This window comes from Calliopsis andreniformis, unplaced genomic scaffold, assembly GCF_051401765.1.
Source record: "Calliopsis andreniformis isolate RMS-2024a unplaced genomic scaffold, iyCalAndr_principal scaffold0022, whole genome shotgun sequence".
NCBI lineage: Eukaryota > Metazoa > Arthropoda > Insecta > Hymenoptera > Andrenidae > Calliopsis > Calliopsis andreniformis.
This window is the reverse complement of record NW_027480432.1, coordinates 171,266-188,581: the sequence shown is the minus strand read 5'-3', so window position 1 is coordinate 188,581 and position 17,316 is coordinate 171,266. Positions and strand designations below refer to the sequence as shown.

General features: G+C 43.3%; 4 protein-coding genes and 1 non-coding gene across 5 annotated transcripts; all 5 read left to right on the top strand.

The window, feature by feature from the left end:
* The first annotated feature begins 2,543 nt into the window (after window positions 1–2,543).
* LOC143187250 (uncharacterized) lies at window positions 2,544–4,655 on the top strand. Its single transcript, XM_076391340.1, has 4 exons — window positions 2,544–2,825; window positions 3,593–3,757; window positions 3,854–4,002; window positions 4,087–4,655. Exons 1-4 carry the CDS (start codon window positions 2,544–2,546, stop codon window positions 4,292–4,294), a joined length of 804 nt encoding a protein of 267 aa, XP_076247455.1. The 3' UTR covers window positions 4,295–4,655.
* Window positions 4,656–4,742: 87 nt separating this feature from the next.
* On the top strand, window positions 4,743–5,826 carry LOC143187249 (uncharacterized). The gene is made up of 4 exons (XM_076391339.1): window positions 4,743–4,925; window positions 5,005–5,154; window positions 5,244–5,395; window positions 5,478–5,826. The coding sequence occupies exons 1-4, from the start codon at window positions 4,743–4,745 to the stop codon at window positions 5,713–5,715; spliced, it is 723 nt and encodes a 240-aa protein (XP_076247454.1). The 3' UTR covers window positions 5,716–5,826.
* Window positions 5,827–6,824: 998 nt separating this feature from the next.
* LOC143186797 (uncharacterized) lies at window positions 6,825–9,317 on the top strand. The gene is made up of 2 exons (XM_076390576.1): window positions 6,825–7,870; window positions 8,402–9,317. Exons 1-2 carry the CDS (start codon window positions 7,189–7,191, stop codon window positions 9,244–9,246), a joined length of 1,527 nt encoding a protein of 508 aa, XP_076246691.1. The 5' UTR covers window positions 6,825–7,188; the 3' UTR covers window positions 9,247–9,317.
* A 4,030-nt stretch (window positions 9,318–13,347) lies between these two features.
* On the top strand, window positions 13,348–15,401 carry LOC143186939 (uncharacterized). The gene is made up of 3 exons (XM_076390823.1): window positions 13,348–13,414; window positions 13,504–13,965; window positions 14,672–15,401. The coding sequence occupies exons 2-3, from the start codon at window positions 13,552–13,554 to the stop codon at window positions 15,107–15,109; spliced, it is 852 nt and encodes a 283-aa protein (XP_076246938.1). The 5' UTR covers window positions 13,348–13,414; window positions 13,504–13,551; the 3' UTR covers window positions 15,110–15,401.
* A 569-nt stretch (window positions 15,402–15,970) lies between these two features.
* On the top strand, window positions 15,971–16,052 carry Trnas-gcu (transfer RNA serine (anticodon GCU)). The gene has a single exon. It is a non-coding gene; the product is annotated as a tRNA-Ser (tRNA).
* The last annotated feature ends 1,264 nt before the right edge of the window (window positions 16,053–17,316 follow it).

Genomic DNA, 17,316 nt, shown 5'->3' with positions numbered 1-17,316 from the left:
GACCAGCTGTCGAGCCTCCTTCTACCTTCTACCTTTTACCTTTTACCTTCTACCTTCCACCTTCCAGCTTGTGCGGAGAAAGAAAAGGGGCGAACGCGTCGCGTTGGATCGACGACCTAGATTGCTTGCGTCTCGCCACGCTAACCACGTGTCCATAGGATAGAAAACAAATATTTAGTTATTATTTTGATGCTGACCCTGTTCTACGACACTCCGAATGAAACTGCTCACAATCGGTGCGTCTCCAATACGCAATGCCTACGTTTCTTTTTTTTGCAACTGCACTCCAACTGGACCAATCTTTCCTTCCATTTCTTTTCATTCGATCCGATAAACATGTTTCCTCACGCTTTTCTATACGCGTTTCTACTTTTCCTCGAGGTGGTGCACCTCAACGAGAATCGACCCGCAACGTTCCATATTTCGATACACATATGCAGAATTGTTTTAACCAAAAAAGAAGATGTCGTCCCGTCACGGTCCCAACCTTTCTCCAATCATTTGTTGTTTGTCCGTAACTGGTACATGGATAGGTGTAACGGTAGTTCAATGTAATAAAAAATCGTTGCGTTTCATTGTTTTTCGGCTTAAAAAATTATCGTCGAAACGGTTTCGTGTGGAACGATTCTGTATGAAATTCTAGAGATTGCTACCCTACTGGGCCGCTTCACCGCGCATCGTTCGATGCTGACGCGAGTCAAATCTGACGTACGTCTGATAACACGCGTCCGATTTCAAATCTATCAATTTTATTCCCTTTCTTTGCGCCTCGTGATACGTCTGTCAACAGTATCCATAACAATAACAGTACAAGCATTAATTTCAAACTAATTACAAGTGTACGCGAAGACGTGAAGCAATTTCAAAGGATCAAAATTCATCCTATTTGTGCAACAAAGTCAACAACACTTATTTATGATTGATTGTTTCGTCGTTCAAGTGTTTACAATTCCGGAAGCAAAGTTGGCCCGATCTACGCTGATGCGCATGACCTGACAAACAAATGTATTTCGCAATTCAGAAACGTAATACTATGAAACGTCATTGTAGGCGTTTCCACACCCGTCGATCCTAGCTATTTCATTGGATGGCAGAGATGTTGTTTGGAAAATCATTCCACAGATAGTCATCTTGTTGACACCGAGATTGTGCCAAGAAATAGTAGAAAGGTGAATAGACGCATTTGGAAAAGTAGAGGAACGTTGCGTGATAATGCTTGCTTGACCTCAACATTACCAAATGATCCTCTTCAATGTGGATTGTTATTATGTATAAAAAAAACGAATAAGATGAGACGATCGTAAAGTACAATGTGTTATGTTTGAGAAAAGGGAACAAAAACCTCTAAATAGGGCAAAATATTTGACCTATTTCAGATGCTCTTGGGCAGAGCGATACGTTGACGTCGACACGCGTTTCGGAGATAACGAGGACCACGGCGAAAGGAATAAATAGTCAACGTGCTTTGTCTGACGATAAACACATTGAACGACGCGTTGATAGGACGCGCAATATATAAGAATCCTATTCGTTGCAATTCAAATTGCTTATCGTACCAAAGATGTACATAGTGGTTTATTGTTGTAAACGAATGCTTTCGAATGTTTTCGAATGCACTATCGGATATCTATCGTATGTAGAGTGTGGGAGAACAAGGGAGCTACACATGTCGCAGCACCTGTGAAACAAGCAGAAACGTGTATAAATAAAAAAAGGCTTCATAACAATAGTTACGTTTACTTAGTTATTTCTGGTTTTCGATATACATAAGTTGTAATACGCTTAATCTTTAGAGAACGAAGATAGACGGATGGAACTCGTTACGTATACGATATTGCGACAGTTTCACTAGTCGCTCTAAACATTTTATTCCTGGTAATCACCTATGAATCACTCTGTAAAATAGTATTATCGCGTGACGACCCACTGATCAGTTACGTCGTCTTCAATGCTTTAAAATCTATAAGTTGTATACCTTATGGTCACACGAGACACGAGACTATTCGATGAGACCGACATACGTATGCTTTTTTTCCCAATTGGTATTATAATAGATGGAAATCGACTAGGGTATTTTCAAAATTCTCGGCTATTATTGGAAAGACTGAAGGAAAAGTAAGCATATTTAGATGCTTATACGCAAACCACCGAAAACACGGTTACTTTCTTAAAGATACGACCTCTTGCGGATTTAGATCGCTAATTCAGTCATTGAAAAAACGAGGTAGCCTTTCATCATCCACCACGAGAGCAGCGCGGCGCCACATAACGAATGACGCTCATTTCAGTCGATAATAGCACGTGACTTTCGATGATCGAGCATGTTTTGGTTCGAGTCTACGCTTTCTCACACACCAAGTATGTATGTATATTATGCACTTTCATAGCCTCCAAGTTTAAACGATAATGATTCAAATTGGGGCTATTCGTAGATAAGCATGTTAATTACGGTTAAAAATGCCTCGATTAACGAATATATAGGCTCACTCAGTATAATTGAATAGCTGAATGCAAGGAAAGTCATTTTGTTCGGCGAACGCGACATGTTTGTCTACTACATTGTCGTCGCGGTTACTTTTATCATTTTGATCGAGTCAAAAGTGAAGTACGTGGCAAATGGAGAGACTACATTAGAAAATAGCGATTCCGATAGAACGGATTTGTGCTGTGTTGGACACAATTCGAAGGAGGGGAACGAAGATGAATGGCTTCGAATCGATGTAACCGAATTTGCCATGCATTTCTTCAGTTTCTTATCTAGATCTATTCTAGAAGCAGAGTTGCATCCACTCAAAATCCCTGACGTAGGACGGAGTTTATGGGTGGTATGAGTCTTTCTTCTTGACAAATTTCCGGGTTTTTACGTAACGTGAAACGAATTTGGAAATAAAATTCGAGTTAAAGATATGACGATATGACCACGCTCCGTAAAAAGGACGCGAAGCAGTTGACTTGCGAATGTTGACATTTGACGACACACTTTTCGATGATAGAATAGGGTGAAAGGAAAAGCCTGAGATTCGAAATAGAAATCGAGATTGAAGGGCAGTAGGTCGTGGCGCGAAAGCGAACGTGCGAACCTTCGAATGAACGAAAGCGAAATTGACGGGCGTTGAACCTCGAATGAAAACGATAGCGAACTGACGGTAATCGCGCGAGCTCGGTCGTTCAACTTCCTCTGCCAAGAATCTGCGCTTCGGTTATTTGTCCTATGCTTTTCGTTTCATTCAAAACACAGCGTGGTATTGAAGTACGAAATGGAGGAGAAATTTCGAAGGACGCGACTCGATTAGACTCGAAACGTTTAATGATCATGGTTAAACACCGAATAGTCATAGCCGGCTATCCGCTAGACGCATTCCTCGAGTCAAAACAATGAAGGTTGCGTTTGAACTTGAATAAAGGCGAAGATAACTGATTAAGAACGTTTCCCTCAATTTTCCTCACTGTATAACAGAAATAATGATTATTTTAGCACAATAACAGAAAGAAAGATATGTGTAGGTAAAAAACGATAGAGAAAGAAAGCTTAATTGCTTATTTGTAACCGAGGGCCTATCTCCACTAAAAATAAGAAAAAAATGTTTTTCAGCCTTTTTTACCTCCTCTACCTGCAACGTACAGAGGATTGACATGCTACTTTTTCTCGGGGTCGTTGTATTATCTGTCCGAAATAGAAAGCAATAGCATAGTTATCGCTTCGTACAAAGATAAGACGTTAAGAATTGATGCAACCATTGTATTCGACGACGTCATGGTAACTATGATGTACAATCTCGTACGATGTCTTTCGAAACATGACCACCTAAAAATCAGGAGTATTATTAGAATGTAAAATTTCTTATTTTCATAGCTCACGTATGATTATTTCGTGAAACTGTTCTTTTTACGGCTACGTGGATGGATGGAAGCAGAAGCATCCGTTTTGGTTAATATTAACATCGATTTTGACATCTCTGCTCACAAGCTGACTTTAAATAAACTTCAGTTAAACAGTATCGAGTATGTGATATGACTCTCGAAACGTGTCAAATATTGATTTGTTGCATTTTAAACGAATTCTTCATACGTTGCATTCGTTTACAGATCTATTCAAGTTTTTGTACACGGAAACATTTTGATGGAACAGCTGATATCACCTTTCAGCAACATAGTTACAGGTATGGCACACAAAGCGCTGACCAAGGAAATCGAGAGACAAGCAACGCTTATATTTCGAGAAAGCTTCAAGTGGATTAACTTCATTTTGTCATGGAATGTTTTTACTTGTTTCCAAGGATATAATTCGCAGTAACAAAGTTAATTTTTTAAGATTACTGTTAATCAGTGAATTATTATTAGATACATGCTTGTAATCTGTGTTTTGCGACTATTTGCACCGTATTATCTGTACAACATCTTTAAGTACGTTGTTGAACGATGAAATATTTGACAATAAAAACAATTTCAATTGGACTCTATAACAACACGATAAAATGCCTCGAGATAAGAGCAAGCTAATAAAAAGTAGAGGAACATAGGCGATTACGGTAGTCAATCGTTTCCAACTGACTTTTCGATTTTATTTGTCGTCTCATCATGCTCGCTCGACTTCGACTTCTTTCGCTACTCCTTCTTTCTCTTCTTCTCAGTGTGTGTTCTGCGTCTCCTATCGACATCGAGTAAGTTATCAAATAACCGATTGTCAAATAACTGACAAATGTATTGACGTTATAATCAAACGTCACAAGATTTTCTCATGTATGTTCTTGTTTTTTCTTTTTTTTTTTTTTTCGTTTCGTCGCAGAGCACAAGATGAAACATATTCTGGGAAAGTATCGGCAAATATAAATACTGCATTCGATACGGTATTGCCTGGGATTAGGACACTCTTCTTGAAGGGCGGATTAGATCCCCTAGACACTAAAGATTTCCACAAAGACTTGGTATTTTGGTGCACAACTTTTATTCTAAGGATATCAATTCTTTCCAGTAATTTCAACTGCTCCCTTTCCATTGTTTCAGGAAGGATTCCTTGTTCAGCATGGTAGTTTGAACTTGATAAACGGTTGGATACAAGGATTGTCCAATGTAGAGCGCGCAGGTGATGTTATTTTATCTTACGAAAACAAAGTAGTGACTTTGGACATGATGTTGGATTTAGACGTAGCCCAGGTGAAATAAAAAGAAGCATTAAATTTTTTTTACTGTTTATCACGCGTATCGAATGAAATAAAAATGTTCACTATGAAAATTGATTTTAGATTAACTACGATTACAGTCTCAAATATGGACTGATTAGGAGACAGGGAGAATTTTATGGCCGTTTCCACGACCTTAAGGTGCAAGCAACGATCTCGTTCAGCATGTGCAACTACAATATCGTTATCAATTCTCTCAAAGTTATTAGCATCGGGTAATAAACCTTAGAAATTTACGTATATTCTTTTTCATTTTGAGTTATAGCATAATTAAAAGAGTTTCTTTTTTTAATATAGCAAAATGGACATAAAGTTAGAGGGTCATTTGGATGATCCACTGCTAAATGCTATAATCAACGGCATTACCGTAGTATTTCGACAACATGTTACAAATATAGCGGAGGAAGCATACCGAATGATCTTCCAACAGCTAATAGACCGCGTCAACGAAATGATTCCACGACCAGACCAATTACAGGATAACTATAACGTTCTGAGCAATATACCACCTACTTTTATGTCTCATGTGCGTTAAACAGGAAATTTCAATGCGCATCCTTTTATAGAAAAGCAGATAATAAAAATTGTTAGATTCCCGTCGGGGTTAGTTGAAATTTTCTACGTCATTTCTTTACGCCAATTTCCAGTGATCCTCTCTACGTTTCTGTTAAGGATGCATGGAGTCAGCGATACAATTGTTTTTGTCTACCTTCGCGAACCTAATTATTTGTAACTCCATTGCTTCGTTACGTTATCGACCACGATACCACATGCGCTAAAGGATCAGTGGTGAATCGTGAACAGTGGTTAAAACGAACGAGGACGAGTCGCAGCGAGTAAAACCGAGCAGAGTCGAGCCGAGTCGAGCCGAATCGAGCCGAATCGAGCCGAATCGAGCCGAATCGAGCGATGTCACGATTTCGCGTGTCGGAAGGTTCGAAACAGCAGCACAGCTCCGAAGCCGAGTCAGGCCGAATGAAGCCGAGCCGAACCGAGCCGAACCGAGTCGGACCGAGAACGGTCGATACAAGAGCGCAAAGCTCCTGTTTAGTGACAGATGTATACGCTCGCAAATGAGTGTAACTGTCAAAACTGCCTTGCGATTTCGCATCGATCCCAGGTATAACAATAGTCGAAGTACATACGTATGTATATATACGCGAGAATCGTCTCGATATCGCGGATTTCTCGGCGCGAAGCAAAGCATGGAAAGAGGGAAAGGGAATTATAGAGAGAGAATCGCGACGGCTGTTTCGTACCTCATACCTACATACATATGCGCAGGTGAATCGAAAAACACTTGTAGGGATTAGAGCAACAAAGGACACGCACGAATTTTAGTTCCTCTGGGAAGTAAATTTGAGCCGCTTGCCAGAGGGGCGGGGGTTCGTTACTAGCGGACAAAGGAAAAGCACAGAAAGAGAAATGTAGATGCCGGTGAATCGGCAAGTGTCGGGCAGAATAGCGTAGAACAGAATCGAAAAGCGAAGGGCAGCATCGAAATATCAAGAGGCAATTGATAGAGGGAAGACGGGAGAAGAGCAGAGTGGCAGCGGAGTGGCAGCGGAGCAGAGCGGAGCGGAGCGGAGCGGAGCAAAGCGGAGCCGAGCGTAGAAGAGAGGTCGCGGCGCGGCGCGGCGCGGCGCGGCGCGGCGCGGCGCGGCGCAGCGCGGCGCGCTAAGCGACGCGACGCGACGCGACGCGACGCCGAGTCGGGCCGAGCGGAACCGAGCGGAGCCGAGCGCAAGCTCGAGCGAGACCGAAGCCGAAACTGAAACCGTGGGCAAAAGCGAAGGCGAAGGCAAAGAAGGCTCGGGGTCGAGCTCGGACTTGGGCTCGGCGCGGTAGCGCTTGCTAGCGAACAGGCGAACAACGCGCGCGCGTCTTGTCCACCAGCTATCGGATCGAATCGAATTCGAAGATATAAGTAGAAGTATTTCGTTTCGGCCGAGAGACGTCCACCGCGAGAGCGTCTTCCCGGCTGGACGCGCGCGTGTACCGGCCGTGTATGGACGGCGGCACGCGTGCACGAGTCGAGGAGGAAAAAGCCCTGGATTCGTCTCGCCTGCGATCCTCCGCTCGGCTCGGCTTCGCGAGTTCCTCCTCGGCCGGCAGCTCTCGCATCGCCAGGCGCAAAAGGAAGAAGAGGAGACGACAGCAACGACGAAACAGTAACGCCGACGACGAGGACGAACACGTCGTCGTCGGTGGCGGTGAAGGTAGCGGCGAAGGTGGCGGCGAAGCTGACAGCGTAGCCTCCGCCAGCGAAACCACCGACGCAATCCTCGCGATCAAACAAGAACCGCAGCCTCAGCAACAGCAGCAGCAAGGTGGATCAACTCCAAACGAGGAGTATCAGAGCAAGCAGACGAGGAATCGGTCGTCTCTACCACCAACGAACACCAACGAATTTCAACGAAACGTAACCAGAGGAGGAAGCGGCACGCGCGCGGCTGCCTCCTCCCTCACCGCCGGCATCACGCTTCTCAACCGTCGACCCGCCAGCAAGCGATCGTCCAGGAGATGCAACGCGAGCGCCCGTAGGAACGCGATGACGATGGATCTCCAGAGACTGATCACCGAGGTGCACGCTAGGCCCGCGATCTGGGACCAGAAGAACGTCAACTACCACAATCGCGACGTCATCCTCAAGATGTGGCGGGAGATCGCGAGGGCTTGCGAGGTCTCCAGTGAGTATACGCCTCGCTCTCCTCTCTCCCTCTCTCACTCCCTCCCTTCCCCACCTTTCCCCACCTTTCCCCTACCCTCTCTTCTATCTTCTTTCCATCTCTTCGATTCGCGCCTGCGTCGCCCTCCTTCCATCCCTCTCGATTCTTCACGCCTATCCAACCCCTTCCATGCTCCATTTCTCTCCTTCGTCGAACAACCACCTGGTCTACCGATCAGCATACATACACCAACCGTTCGATTCTGTTTCCTCTAAAAGTCTTTACCGAACCGCAATTTTCCTACGGAACTTGAACCTACTTATTTCGTATCTTTCGAAAAGAGCGAAAAATGAGGAATCGAAACGCGCGGTTAAAACCACCCCAACTGAACGCCACTTTCACTTGAACGCGTCGCGATAGCGAATAGGTACGATTAGTAGATGGTTCGGACGTTGTTCCGCGCGAGGTCGCCTCGCGTTCATTTCTTTCAAACTGAAACGATTTTGAGAAACGATGAATGAAAAAATAATACCAACAAATTTTCATTTCCAGCGGACGTAGCGAAATCGAAATGGAAGCACTTGCGAGACAATTTCCGCAACGAATTGAAAAAGACTTATCGCGGGAAATGCGATGGCGCCAACGAACACGACTCCAAGTGGGTTTGGTTCAAGAGCCTGTTTTTTCTGCGAGATCAAATGAACTCCCGGGTGATCGGGTGTACTCTTTCACAGAATTGCTCGGCCCTTCGATCCTCGCCGGAAGGGACGCAGATCGAACCGCAGATCGACATTCTAGAAGGTCACGAGGAAACTCAGTTCGACGACTTAGATGGAGACTCTTGCCAATCTCTACTTTCGAACGACGAAGCTTTGCATCAAGTTATGCCTCCGCCTAAGCTAAGCAAGATTGGCAGAAAGAGGACTTTGATGGACGCAATGGACAACGATTACTCCGATGTGGACCGAAAAAGATTCGAGTCCTTTCAAAAGAGACTGAACATATCTCAGGAGGAAGAAGACGACACTTATCACTTCCTTATGAGCGTCAGAAATCCTCTCAAGAGTTTACCTCTCGACAGGCAGATGTTTGTTAGATTAAAGATTCAGGAGCTCGTTTACAATGAGATTAATTCGCAGAATCAGCAAAATCGAACGTACGACAGTTCGGAAGACGTAAAACCGCTGAGAGTAGGAAACGCCAGCGGAACGATTTGCGCTGGTAGCGAAACCGTCGCTGCAGCTGCTGCTGGTGGAAATGGCGAATCTGTTGGGAGTGGCGGGAGTGGTGGAGCTGGCAATAGAGGGGGAGGACAAAATATCGGCGATACGTCCAATCCGACGTTACTTCACAATTGCACGACAGAGGGCTCCAGCGACGAGACTTTCTTCGGTTAATTTAATCTACATCGTAAGGTGTAAGAATTATAATTTTAAATATTAATAGGAGAATAAACGATGCTATTTTTTCAATACTTTCTCAGTACTTACTTTTCCCCTTGTTGGTTACAACTCCCTTTCGCTTCTATTATCGTTCCTTCGGAAAGTAGACGTACTTTTAGTTAACATACACGAATAGATAGGCACGAGTACCTTCCCGCGAGGTCCTAGACCTAGGTAACGTTTCTCGCGATTCGTAATGAATGTTTCAACCGATGAATACGCTTCCCAATTATTTCATGCGCTGAGTACTTTCCTCCCACCATCACTTTCTCAACATACATTTCAGGCTACGGTTTTTTACTTTTCTTTATACGCTAAAAAATCTCATTAAAATAAAGAAATTATGTATGGCCCGATTTCAATTAGTTGGAGCTCGCCAAATACTAGTTATATCGTAAGTATGCATTGATTTTATATTTAATCTAACCAACCACACAATATGGTTTTATAAAAAGGGATAACGAGGACGATTTCAACGTGATCAACACATTTCTGATTCAAAACTGTTATCTCTAAAGGACTCCAATTACGTAAACAGCCTAACGATGCTGAAGGAAAACGTTAATCTTCTCGTTTTACCGTGACGAAGCGCATCGTATATACAGCGGCAGCCGAAGCACAATGTCTACTCTCTGACGCAATGCCAGACTATTGTCTCTCGACATGTGACTGCAACGTTTGCATCGGTAAAGTCTTTCGGGTAGTTATGGAGTACATTTATGTACGTTGGTCTGTATATTCGATCTCGTTCAAACATCATTTTTGTAACTCTATTTCTCGATTTTTCATTACAATTTACTTTGTTTACGTGAAAACCATTTTCTTCCGCTACGAGTGAAGTCATATATTCAAGAGATGATTGCTTCTATCGAATCAAGCAAAATGATTCATCGAACAACGAGATAAACGGTCTTACATTCCATATGTGCTTCGGTTGTGTATCTACCAATGCCGTACAATGGAAAGGATCCATTCTAATGTACTGCAAGTAACTGTCATGAAGCATATTCGAGCGACGATCGTGAACGCCATAGAACACACAGCAGTTCTATAGAAGCGTATGCATTGTATGGTTGCCCGGTGAGATAAAGTTGTTCGAATCGAGTTTGCGCTAGTTCTACGGCTGTTGATCGGCTGCTGCGTCGCGGTTATTGGACACCGAGAAAACGGCTGGCGGATCGTTTTCAATTTGATTAAACCAGGTTATTAGGTAGGCTGCTGTGTTAGAGTCGTTGCACGAGACGGTTTGATCGCTTGAAAAATTTATTGGATGCGGTATGCAATGTCCAGTGTATAACGAAAAACGATCATTCATTGCTACAATTACTTGCACATCTTTCGAAAATGCCTTCAATTTCAGCTTTCTGTCGTTTCTCTTTTCTTTGCTGTTAGAGCTGCTCTTGTGCTCTCTATGGGAATTCGCGATATAACGAGGTAAACTTTTCGTTAGGCTAGAAAAGCTGCGTCCGTCTAGACGGGATGCGCTAGGTATTTGCACGGCATATTGCACCAGTTGAATAGCTTATTAGAAAGTCTGCCTCGTACTCTGTTCAACGAACCACTCGGTTTTTCCATACAAAGAAGATTAGCATCCGTCTCCTCCTTCCCTTCCCTTCCCTTCCCTTCCCTTCCCTTCCCTTCCCTTCCCGTCCCTTTTAGTTCACCCTTGTTCTTCTTTTTTCTTCCTGATCGCTTTCGCTTCTCTTCCGTTCTCTTTTGCCCGTTCTCGTTGCCGACAAATCATTTCTTTCGACTTCGCATTGCGTAAACCCACTCTTGCGTACTAACTTACTTTTTCTCTACTCTCATCATCCGCATTGGTTGCATCTTCTACCGTCATCGATAATAAGTCCACTCGATCACATGCGTATGCGCACAAGTAGATCATTTTGCAGCAAAATCACCCGCGATACCTAGCTTTCATTTGCAAACGATATATCAACGCTGTCATATTTTTTGTATCAAACATGAAGGAGCAGCGTATACGTGCGAAAGTAACCGAATACATAGAAGCTCGGTGTAGCCTGCCAAGTCTTAAGTTTGCAAATCGTCAGTAAGACTCTTGCTAGTGCCGAAAGCAGTGCATTTCACGCGATTTAGAAGTGAATGTCACGACACACGTAGAAATTTCTCATGGAATTGGAGAAGCGGTAACTGTGACGGTACGAAGTAAGTACTTATACCTACCTACCTACAATATTATCAACTTTTTCAAATTCGTTTTTCGCATCGATACCAGTAAGAGTAGGCCTGATACCTATCATAAGTAACTTGACCTCTCAACAGTGTCAACCGACTCATACGTCCCACTCGATCGATTTACACAATTACGATTTGAAACGACGCGACGTAACGTAACGTGACACGCAACGCCTCGAATATCGTGATGATCGGTCCGCGAATAAAAAATAGTCGATCTAACAGCGAAAGTGCCTCCAGATTGGATAAGTATCACCAGTGGGAGTTGCATGCACCGCTACCTGTACCTTTCTTAAAACAAGTCTGCAGTTGTACATTCACTGACACATACCTATGTGCTACGAAATTTCGGATGGCTCTAGTGAGTCCAGTCGCCGTCACTACATACATAAGTACTTATGCAGTAACACCGTATAAGGTGCGAAAGAACTCGTTTGCGTGAACGCGTCGTATCTGGCAGGTATTGAATCTTTGCTCTCGCAACAACTCGCAAAACCGGCTGGCCGTGTCTCGCTTTCAAATTTCTCGACTTCACGGTCCCTCCTAGACGTTTCACAAGATTTAGGAAACATACATGATATTCCTTCAGTTTCGTGCTAATCGAAACGTTAGCGAAATAAGGTAGATATACTAAACTGGCTGGAATCATTGGAAATTACGAGCAAGTTGGACGAATGCGACATATGTGTGGCTATACGGTTTGCAGATCTTGCCGTAATCGTGTATTTCGCGATAAAGAGGATGCGCTCTAACTAGCGACCGTCAGGAGATTACTGAGATCCATGAGAGTGAAACACGGTACCATGTAGATAACATGATGGTCCTGAAACAATGCAAGTGATAATTTACAATAACTAAGCTCGTTGAAATCCCGTTCGATGTTACTAGAAGAACAACGACGGAATACCTAGGTACTTGGCACGAGGCCACTATTTGATCCTGTTCGATGCGATTTCACTCGACTCGACCTGACCCGACCCGACCCGACCCCACACCGACCCGACCCGACCCGACCCGACCCGACCCGACCCGACCCGACCCGACCCGACCCGACCCGACCCGACCCGACCCGACCCGATCCGACCCAATCATAGTCTTTCGTTGAAGAGTGACCGGTGCGAAAGAGGGAAACACGAGTGTCACGTTGAGGCGTGGTGATGCATAAACTGTCGCAACCGGAACACGAGAAATATGTTTGCGTGGTCACGTTGACAAGCCCTGCTATGATACAAACTTTATATCATTGGACCGATCTAATTTGGCAGAAACACCGAATACGTTGCATTTGTGCAAACCCGATGAAACGAAACCAAGTACGTTTGATACACGTCTTAATTTCAGTCCCGCTAAGTTACAAATAGACACGAAATATTAAGAGTTGAGCCATCAAATTTCGGGTTCTGTTATTTTCATTTACAACGTAACGTGTGAGTGCACTCGAATGTCGCGGCGCGGCGGCTAGGCGATACCCATCGATCGTTATCAACAGTTGCCAACAATTGTCGACAATCGCCAATCGTCGCGATAGAAATAACGATCGCTGCGTCTACTCCAACCGCAGGCATGCTACGAACGGACGCCGTTTTTCTCGTTTTTCTCGTTTTTCTCGTTTCTCTCGGCGAGAAAGGAAGAAATTTGTGCAAACACGCTACAGCGGATCTCATTCGCGACAAGAGATGTCAGTCTGGATCGAACGGATCAGGCAGTGAACGAGTAGTCGCGAATGAGAGAGGGGCGACCTCTGTCGGAGTCGCTTGCGCAAGCACAGGCAAACTTACGAGAGCGAAGAGCGATCTGGCAACGTGGTTTGGGCAAACGCGTAGCTACGACGAGTAGCGACCGGCGACGATCGCCGTTCGAGGAGCGACTGGTGGACTCTCGTCAGTCGACTCCTCCTCTGCCTGTCGGCGAGCGCCAGAGCTCGGTAATTCACGCTCCGCCATTTCTGCTCCGTTCCACGCTTCGCGGCAATTCGACCGTACAAGGATTGTAAATCGCGAATCTTCCAACTAGCCACATTGCGAAACGATTGGTGACAAAGGAATCGAGTGAAGCTAAACCATGTCCAACACGGATTTGATCGGCTATACGCACGATTTCCTTACCGAGTTCATTCAACTGTATCGAAGCTTCCCCTGCCTGTGGCAGGTCAGGTACAAGGGTTACAAGGACAGGTTACTCAGGAATCGCGCTTACGACGCTCTCGTCCAGAAACTGCGGGAAGTCAATCCAGTTGCGGATAGGGAGACCGTCATACGGAAGATCAACACTCTCAGAACAGCCTTCAGACGAGAGTATAAGAAAGTGCGAAGCTCCCAAAGGATGGTCAAGAATCCTCGACAGCGATACAAGTCTTCTTTATGGTATTATGACATTCTCAAGTTCGTAGCCGAACAAAACGAAGGAACCAGCCTGGACGAGGACAAGGACGTCAAAAACGTTCCCTTTCCATCGGATGTCTGCCAAGATGAGATGGTACGATTTCTCGTATGGTATTTAATCGAAAAGTTAGTAACGATCGTCCCTGCACTAGAGGACAAGTCGATGCTACCGTGACGCGACTATGTATGTGTGCCGAAATCGCCAAGTTACGTGTTTTGCAGCAACCGTATCTCTGATTCTGATACGACGATTCTCCGCCTCGTACTTCCTTCCCTTCCCTCTCCTTCCCACCCCTCCCATCCCCTCTCTCGCCCTTTTCATTCTCCTCTCTCCCACTCTCGATCGCGCTATCTCTCTTTCTCTCGACAAACCTCTATCGATCGGAAAACTCGACGAGCTCTACACGATGCAGGAAATTACATGTAAATCGGAAACAAAGTCGAAGCACTTGCACGTAGCAAAGAGTATGTGTGTATGGGATACGCGTGTAAAGTTTGCGAGAACACGAGCCGTCCGCCGCCGCTGCGTCGCGTCACGTCGCGTCGGCCGCTTCATTTCGACACGACCAAACGAGACCAGATGAGAAGAGACGAGAGACGAGAGACGAGAGACGAGACAAGACCGGTCCGAGTGAAAAGCAGCACGACGCGACGCAAGACGCAACGCAATACAGCATGGTCGAAGAAGCGGCAAAACCCGCCCCTCTTTCAAACGCTATCTAATCTTCGGTTTGTTCGTTGCGTTCCTTCGACGAATAGATTACAAATGAGAAAACAATCAAAATACTTTTTTTTTGTAGTTTGTTCAAACTGACGTAAACAAGATAGAACCACCGTCACCGGAACCCTCTCCAGAAGTTAATCCTGAGCCCACGTTTCAACCCGTGATCTTGGAAACAGAAGGATCCTATGCTAGGAGGATCTCGACCTCTGTCTCTGCCATCGATCCTCTTAGAAGAAAATACCAGCCAGAGAACTTCCAAGATCGTCAACCTAAGGAGCCAACTCGTGACCTTTCGCCAAGACAGTTCGCTACCTGCGTCACGGATGATGACTTTGAAACCTTTGGCCATTACGTGGCCAACAAGTTGCGAAAATCGATGCCTCGACAAAGTATCATTGCCGAAAAAATAATAGCGGACGTTCTTTTAAGAGCCAATCTCGGTACCTTGGAGGAGACTACTTGTCTCACAGAAAAAGTACCTTCTCGTTGTTTCCTGGTTATGGGTGATCGCTGATTAGCCGTTTCTCATTACTTCTTATTTTCCTACCAGTCCATATATCTTTCGTTTCTAAAGCATGGATAGTTCCCATCCAGAGATACGAGAGTATGTTACCTGTGACTAGGAATGAAACGAGAAGAGGAAAAAAACTGACCTCTGAAAATTTGTACACGACTAGAGCGAACGAGTCGCATTGCGGATAAATAAGGACGAGCTGGCGAACGGCCAATCAAGTCGAGTTTTCAACCATTTACGTTGAAAATAGTGAATTAAACATATTTTTTGAATAAAATCACATCTACCAATATGTACAACTGTTATGTTTCTAATTTCTTCCCTGTAGAAACCCTTCAAAGTCCGTTTCGATTTCAACCTTAACCAACATTTGCAATTTTACTTCCGTTTTTCTACCGTCGCGTCGTATCAGAAAGGACGCACGCAAGTTGAACAATAACGAACAACACCGCCCGACTTTACCTTTCTTTACATCTTTTCAAACTTTTTCGATAAAGAACTTCCGTCTAATCAACTGATCTCGGTTAAAACTAAATAAATTATTATTCAATAAATTCGTTGTTGATATTGTTTTTCTCCAAATAAACGTAATTATTAAATGTCTACGGTTTATTATAAAAGAATCCCTCGAAGCAAATTATTTTTATATTATCACTTCATACTTGTACATTTGATTACATTATTCTAAGGAAAAGAACCCCGCTGTATTATCTCTTTCAATTTCCAATTATTTTTACAATTATCATTTTAAATCACTCAATTTTTATGTTCGACACATTTTTAATAATATTTCAAACAACGCGTTTACTTCATATTCCACATGCACTATGTTCTGTATATTAAAAGCAAGGTTCATCCGAAGACGAGGTGGCCGAGTGGTTAAGGCGTTGGACTGCTAATCCAATGTGCTCTGCACGCGTGGGTTCGAATCCCATCCTCGTCGACTCCTTTTTTTTTTCTCTTAAGCATTTTATAAAAGCAACCTTACTTATTTAAACGAAAACAGCATTTCTTTTACAATATAATTTAAGACACATTACTTTATTACGTAAAATAAATGTAATTTAAAGTATTAGACTATATACATAAATTTGAGTAGAAAAATTTAAGGTTATGTTAAAATTACTATGTATATTTGACCAAAAATATTTGTAAAATATAATATAAGTAAGTGATAAAACGTCTTTATAAAAAAAGACATTATCTTCAAATTTGTAATAAAATCATCTTTCCGATCTGTATCGGAAAACAAAAAGTGAACATCCTCTTCTCAGCGCGAAGAAACGAACCCCTGTCTCCCGCGTGACAAGCGGGGCTACTAACCACTTTTTTCTTTCCCTTTTTCTTTTAATATATATACGTTTTATTAGCCAAGAGAGACAATGCGTAACAATAATTGAATAATTGAAAATGAAATAATGTTCACTTACCATATAAAGAAAAGTGATGTAGGTTACTTGTTGCTTCTAATAATTGACAATGGCCTCGTGTAATAATGATTAAAGAAAGAAAGAGTCGTTTACACGGTGATCTACGATCAACTTTAACTGTCTTCATTCTTCACAACTCGTTAACGTTAACACACTATTCACTTTTATTTTCAATAGTTTCTTGTATATCCTATGCTCAGTGTATTTATTTATAAAACGTACATCACTCTCGGTTGTATTGCACTTTGTAGAATATGTTTCTCGTCGATCAAGTTACAATCAATTTTAACCTTTCTTCGAAGACCGAAAACATCGCACGACTTCACAGTCCTACGGTCATACGATAACTGGCAAAAATTGGTTAGTTTTCGAACTCGAACGAACATTTTCTCAAGGTACCCATAGACCCATGAGTACAGTTGCCTGATGTAAGATTTATGAGCGGATTGTTGCACTTGAAAAGGCGTTGTATTTGTATCCTATATCCTTTGTATGTGTTTCTGATTTATCTCGCGACACTTCTTTTTACTCTCGGAAGATCTGACAAAAATTCTGTTTAATGTCTTTAAAGTTCTAATGAAAGTCGGTTAAAACTAAACGAACACTTTATTACGCCGCAAAACGAAATAACTTTAAAAATATATTATTCACGCTTTGACATAAGATATATATTTACGTACTTATTTTTTTTAATATTTTTTTCTATATTTACGTACTGCCTTTTTCTAAGCACGTTCCTCGCTTTAGCTTTTTGCGTAGACAAAAAGCCCTATAAAG

Excerpts from the sequence above, each read along its gene's own strand:
- LOC143187250 (XM_076391340.1), top strand. The coding sequence starts at position 2,544 with ATGTTTGTCTACTACATTGTCGTCGCGGTTACTTTTATCATTTTGATC. Across the intron at positions 3,758-3,853 it reads TTGTATTCGACGACGTCATG|CTCACGTATGATTATTTCGT; the intron begins GTAACTATGATG and ends TTATTTTCATAG. Across the intron at positions 4,003-4,086 it reads CTTCAGTTAAACAGTATCGA|ATCTATTCAAGTTTTTGTAC; the intron begins GTATGTGATATG and ends ATTCGTTTACAG.
- LOC143187249 (XM_076391339.1), top strand. The coding sequence starts at position 4,743 with ATGTTCTTGTTTTTTCTTTTTTTTTTTTTTTCGTTTCGTCGCAGAGCA. Across the intron at positions 4,926-5,004 it reads AAGATTTCCACAAAGACTTG|GAAGGATTCCTTGTTCAGCA; the intron begins GTATTTTGGTGC and ends CCATTGTTTCAG. Across the intron at positions 5,155-5,243 it reads TGGATTTAGACGTAGCCCAG|ATTAACTACGATTACAGTCT; the intron begins GTGAAATAAAAA and ends AATTGATTTTAG.
- LOC143186797 (XM_076390576.1), top strand. The coding sequence starts at position 7,189 with ATGGACGGCGGCACGCGTGCACGAGTCGAGGAGGAAAAAGCCCTGGAT. Across the intron at positions 7,871-8,401 it reads GAGGGCTTGCGAGGTCTCCA|CGGACGTAGCGAAATCGAAA; the intron begins GTGAGTATACGC and ends TTTCATTTCCAG.
- LOC143186939 (XM_076390823.1), top strand. The coding sequence starts at position 13,552 with ATGTCCAACACGGATTTGATCGGCTATACGCACGATTTCCTTACCGAG. Across the intron at positions 13,966-14,671 it reads ATGTCTGCCAAGATGAGATG|TTTGTTCAAACTGACGTAAA; the intron begins GTACGATTTCTC and ends TTTTTTTTGTAG.